The sequence below is a fragment of the Priapulus caudatus genome, unplaced genomic scaffold, assembly GCF_000485595.1.
Source record: "Priapulus caudatus unplaced genomic scaffold, Priapulus_caudatus-5.0.1 Scaffold819, whole genome shotgun sequence".
NCBI classification, from domain to species: domain Eukaryota; kingdom Metazoa; phylum Priapulida; class Priapulimorpha; order Priapulimorphida; family Priapulidae; genus Priapulus; species Priapulus caudatus.
In genome coordinates, this window is record NW_014577880.1 from 46,748 (window position 1) to 52,371 (window position 5,624).

The 5,624-nt window shown below is 46.2% G+C and overlaps 1 protein-coding gene across 1 annotated transcript in view; it reads right to left on the reverse strand.

Moving 5' to 3' along the window:
• LOC106813749 (pumilio domain-containing protein KIAA0020 homolog) overlaps nucleotides 1-5,624 on the reverse strand; it is a 15,971-nt gene that overhangs the window by 9,095 nt on the left and 1,252 nt on the right. Inside the window, exons 2-9 of the mRNA XM_014817968.1 lie at nucleotides 5,003-5,120; nucleotides 4,387-4,567; nucleotides 3,497-3,666; nucleotides 2,844-2,956; nucleotides 2,155-2,351; nucleotides 1,782-1,901; nucleotides 1,426-1,603; nucleotides 485-619 (exon numbers count right to left, since the gene is read on the reverse strand). Coding sequence (XP_014673454.1) covers nucleotides 485-619; nucleotides 1,426-1,603; nucleotides 1,782-1,901; nucleotides 2,155-2,351; nucleotides 2,844-2,956; nucleotides 3,497-3,666; nucleotides 4,387-4,567; nucleotides 5,003-5,120 — 1,212 coding nt within the window. The remainder of the gene's footprint in view (nucleotides 1-484; nucleotides 620-1,425; nucleotides 1,604-1,781; nucleotides 1,902-2,154; nucleotides 2,352-2,843; nucleotides 2,957-3,496; nucleotides 3,667-4,386; nucleotides 4,568-5,002; nucleotides 5,121-5,624) is intronic.

Here is a 5,624-nt window from a genome sequence, read left to right on the forward strand (position 1 = left end):
ACACACTCTACATGCATGCCACGCAGTTACACGCACTCTACATGCATGCCACACAGTTACACACACTCTACATGCATGCCACACAGTTACACACACTCTACATGCATGCCACGCAGTTACACGCACTCTACATGCATGCCACACAGTTACACACACTCTACATGCATGCCACACAGTTACACGCACTCTACATGCATGCCACACAGTTACACGCACTCTACATGCATGCCACACAGTTACACGCACTCTACATGCATGCCACACAGCTACACACACTCTACATGCATGCCACACAGTTACACACACTCTACATGCATGCCACACAGTTACACACACTCTACATGCATGCCACACAGTTACACACACTCTACATGCATGCCACACAATTACACGCACTCTACATGCATGCCACACAGTACCACACAGCTAGACAGTTATTACACGCTACACTCTTGCTACACAGAACCACACAGTCCCTACTTACAGATAGCACGAGTTTCTGCATGAGTTTCGTGTCGTCGACGACGTCACACAGTGCTAGCAGCACCAGATGCGCATGTTCCTCCACGCACACGCGCACCACGTGCGTCTTCAAACTCTTAAGAATGTGCTTCCTGTCCTGATAGAGCAACAAAAAACCGTGCCGACAATCAATGCGTCGCCGGAGTCACCCGGTGTCAGCCATCACGCAGGCGCCCGCTACGATTCTGCGAGTAATAACATGGCGGGACACCACAACCACCACCAGGGGGCTATCGTCGCGAGAGAGAAAGCCGCGGAATGACGTGACTAGCTTCGTCATGAAGCTAGGTTACAGATTGCACTGATTACTAATGTAACATGTGTTTTGCACGTGTTACATGAATTAGTCAGCGAGGCTAGACTAGGGTAGTTTGGTGACGGACCAGTTAGTCTGTGTAGACGCAGCGTCACACATATTGGGCGGCTGCATTGATGTTACAGGGAGTTGGATAAGCGGGTTTTAGGTTAGGCAGTTTCTAGGGTCATTCTGAAATGGGGGTAGGACTCGGTCTGAGAGAACGGGAACGCGTGCAGTATGTTTGTAGCAGTTTTGGGGGAAATATATAGAACAGAGATGTAGGAGGAAGGATGCTGGTTCTGGTCGCGGAAGGAGGCACACGCGCGTGCCATGCGCGTGTGCGTGGTTTTGTGTGATTGTCTTTGTGCGATGTGTCTACACTGTATGAGTTATTAAAGATTATGCCGGTTACAACACAAGTTTGAATTTATATCATCATCCCTGTTTACACTAAACCGAACACGCAGTAAAACACAGACCACACAAGAGAGTTCCACTGCTGTATTAATCCACCGCTTAGTCGAATTGCTATAAACAAAAGAACAGTCGAATTGCTGTAACGCGCGACGGCCGCACCACCCGCGCGATGGCGCCACGCGCATTACCTTGGCCGTGCCGTGCCACACGCAGTGCATCGCTACTTTGGCGCCCTCTCTCGTGTGAACCATGTGAACGACGGTGTCGCGCAGGGCCTCGATGACCTCTGACCTCGGCGCGTAGTCGGCGGCGTGCGTGAAGAAGTCCAGGAAGACTCGGTGCACGATGCTGTGCTGCAACACATTCCTGCAAGCGGACGTATAGCGTGGTGTGATTGAGGTACAGCATGACGTGATAGAGGTACAGCGTGGTGTACTGGACGTACAGTGTGGTGTGGTGGAGGTACAGCATGACGTGATAGAGGTACAGCGTGGTGTACTGGACGTACAGTGTAGTATGAGAGATGGAAATAGATATTCTACACTTTTCGTTAGGTTTGAGCAGATTCTCCTTGAATGCTGGAGTAGATCGCCTTCCTTCCTTGTTCGGGCTTCCCTCGCGGGCCGCGAATATCTTGATCGAGCGGACCTGTGATTTCATCTCCCTATCGCAAAAGTAGATTCACTTTAACCAAAGTCGCTCACTTTCTTAAGATGTTGTTCGGAATTCGCTTAGTGATAAATACAATATTATCAACTCGTTGTAACTTGCCGACGAAAAACAAGATCACGGAACATAATAATATCCAATACATCGAGAGGCAGGGAAGTCGGAAGACAGCATGTGTGTAGCAGAAGCAGTGTGCGTTAACTTATTGCACGTAAACATGTCAACATTTCTCCGTGTCGTACGTTCACATGGCATTCTGGGTGCGGAAAAACAAATGTTCCGGGAACACGGTTTGTTTACCGCCACGTTTACGGCCGTTACGCGACGGCAAACTTCCGCGGATTTGCCCGACGCGGATCTTGTACCCTTGCACAACAACTGCGAGAGCTTTGTCGCATATGGTAGAACTCGTCTTCGCCGCACCATCGCCCTGACGCTGGCCCGCCTGCGCGGCAATCTTCGTTGTAGAAGTAGTTCGACGAATTCGCTGTGCAGGCTGTGTATCTGCCTAGTACGTCATTACTTTCCACCTGTCACATATACGTTGGGCACGCTCACGTACCAGCGCGCAGCGGTTACACAACTAGGTCACAGCGGCACAGTCGCGCAGGATCGAAAACTGTACACTGCGTTCAGGTTCTTGCACATTCATGTACATTAGATTTTATCTGGTTCTTAGCATCTAAGCAGTTCTTACTATGTTGATGATCGTACTGGTAGTGTTAGGTCGTATACTGTATCTATACTTGATTACTTATAGTGATCTATAGTATATATATTTAAGCATACTGTAAATTGCTTGGCCATATGTCTTGAGAACAACAAAATGCTGCAGGCATATTTACAAACAAAGTACGCTAGCTAAGCTGTTAGCTTGCAGTATAGAACTAATACGAGAGCTTAAAACGGACAGACACGCGTCGTCGTGAACACGCACCTGTCCAGAGAAGCTGTGGAAGATGGCTTTTCGTTGCACCTTCGTTCCGTACTTTATCAACTTCTCCACGAAGAACTTGGCGTATTTCGACTTTGCCATAGGCACTATCATGTCTGAAACGAACACGATCGTTCACGATCACAACATCTATCAGTGTGCAGCAACACAGTTAATACACTCGAGTCTGTGTACTATGGGAAGAAGACAATGGCAATGAGGATGATGAAGTAGATGCAGATGGAGAAGAAAGAGGACACGAAGATAATGAAGAAGATGCAGATGGAGGAGGAGAAAGAGGACATGAAAATAATGTAGAAGATGCAGATGGAGAAGGAGAAAGAGGACATGAAGATAATGAAGTAGATGCAGATGGAGAAGAAAGAGGACACGAAGATAATGTAGAAGATGCAGATGGAGGAGGAGAAAGAGGACATGAAGATAATAAGGAAGCAGACAGAGATGAAAGAAGACGACATGAAGATGTCAAACAAAGAAGAAGCAAAGCCTACGAGCAGAAAATGTAACTTCCAAAGTTCACAGTTCAACAATCGTTATGGAACGTGAGCTAATTAGAAGACATAAGGAAGCACATGTTCTCCATCACGAGATCTCACTACAGTACTCCACGCATTAAGTCACTGCCACGTTCGAACCTTTCAATTCCTCGAACAGTGCATTCCTGTAGGTGGCGCTACCGTACTTCTCCAAACACTCGATGACTCGCACTGTGTCGTGGGCGAAAATCAACTCCGGCGACTTGCCTTTTATCATCTTCCACAGTTGAGCACAGAGCTTCTGTTTCTCAGCATCACTCACATCCTGTCTAGAGACGCCAGAACGGAGAAGAAAAATGGTAGATGAGCAGGAATTCTATATTAACAGAAGCAAGCAGCAGTTTTCTGCCTACAAAGGTACTTACCACCTGGCAAAAAATACAGCTTTAAATGTGATAAAGCATGTTATAACAGTCATATCTATGGCCTGCCAGCGAAAGACATGTTTGGTGTTTCTCTTGAGTGGCAGTTATACATTGAAACCACCTCTACAGAATATACACGCATCTATAAAGAATTTTCGGGGGTTACCCTTCAGAGATTCTTACATACATGTTGGACTGCACACAGAGTGTATTTCAATCAGAACTAGACAGAGTGCACTCACGGAGTGCATACCTCTGCCAACGACATAGGCCATACGACTCACGAACACACGAATAACCCACGATATACGCCAGCGTACTGACATGTACATGTCTTCCATGTAACATGTATGTGTTACGAGCTGGCTCGCTGGGCTCGCTGGCTTGCTGGCTCGCTGGGTGATATCGATCGACCGCCAACGACATACGCCATATGCCATACGACTCGACGCGCTAATATCGATCGCGCGAACACACGAACACACGAGAGCAAAAACATAACCTCCTCCAACTCTGTTGGGCGGAGGTAATTAAATTTGTTCCCACAAATTATGATGATGGCAGATGATGACAAAACAGGTGTTTTAATTAGACATGCTCGCTAAGATGCTCGTTGTGACTCACTTTCTCAGTTCTTCCCAGATTTTTTTTGCTTGGACAGCAAGATCATAATTCTTGTTGGTGTGCTGCTGTCGAACGACTTTCCGCTCCTTCTTCTTCAGTTCGTGAAGTTGTGGCCTGTCCTCCTTCCCGCCTGGTGCAGCCTTCTTCTCTGCTGGCAGTTTCTGCTTCTTGCTTGGCTTTTCTACATACAACAAACATAATTGGTGATCTGTAGGACATATGAATGTATAGGAATATGGGGAATGAGTATATTTCTCAGATGTTTACCTTAGAGAAACCTATTCAGTGTGCGCACGCGCACGCACAGACGGATGGACACACACACACACACACACACACACACACACACAAACAAACAAACACACACACACACACACACACACACACACACACACACACACCGACACACACAAACGCACGCGCGCGCACGCACGCATGCACGCATGCACGCACGCACACACAAACACTCACTCACACAAACATCATGAATGTTCTGATACATTGGCGAATATTGCGCTTAAAATGTTCTTGGCTTTCTTGTACATCTAAGAAATGTTTGGTCGCATTGCTTTGCACTGGGTACCTACAGTTTGCATTGTGTTGTGATTTCTCTCACCTGTAGCATTGTCAGTGTCTGGAGATTTGCGTTTAAGTTTTCGGTCTTCAAAAGGCCCACCTTCAGCTGCCACACCTTTGCTTGTCTTCCCCATCGCAGTCTTCATCTTATCCGGTTTCTAATAAGAATTTAAATGAGCACCTATCAGATAGCACTAGGCTTGTTGATTTAAAACAGCTTGAAAATAGGTTCGTTTTTCCAAATCTGATTATTATTGTACATGACAAGTTTCCGACGGTAATGAACTTTAAGGAAATAAAAATACACGTGTTCATGGGTAGAAATTAACTTGTGAACAAGGGTGTCCAACATACAGGGATGAGATTGGATAATTTAATTTTCAGCTGAAATTTTAATTAGCAAACGGAGGAGCGAGCAATGGGAGGGTCGTAGGTCATTGCCATGCTAGGGGGGTCTGGAGGCATGCTCCCCCGGAATTTTTTTAAAAGAATGGTGCAATTTGGTGCATTCTAAGCTATTCTGAACACATTATAGGAGACTCTTGAATGACCTTTTCAAGTTGTCAAAAGGAACAAACGAACTATAAGTATAATAGGAAATCAGGGGGCTGAAAATAGGGCAAGTTTTTTTATTAAATGTCTAGACATAATGATATTTTTCT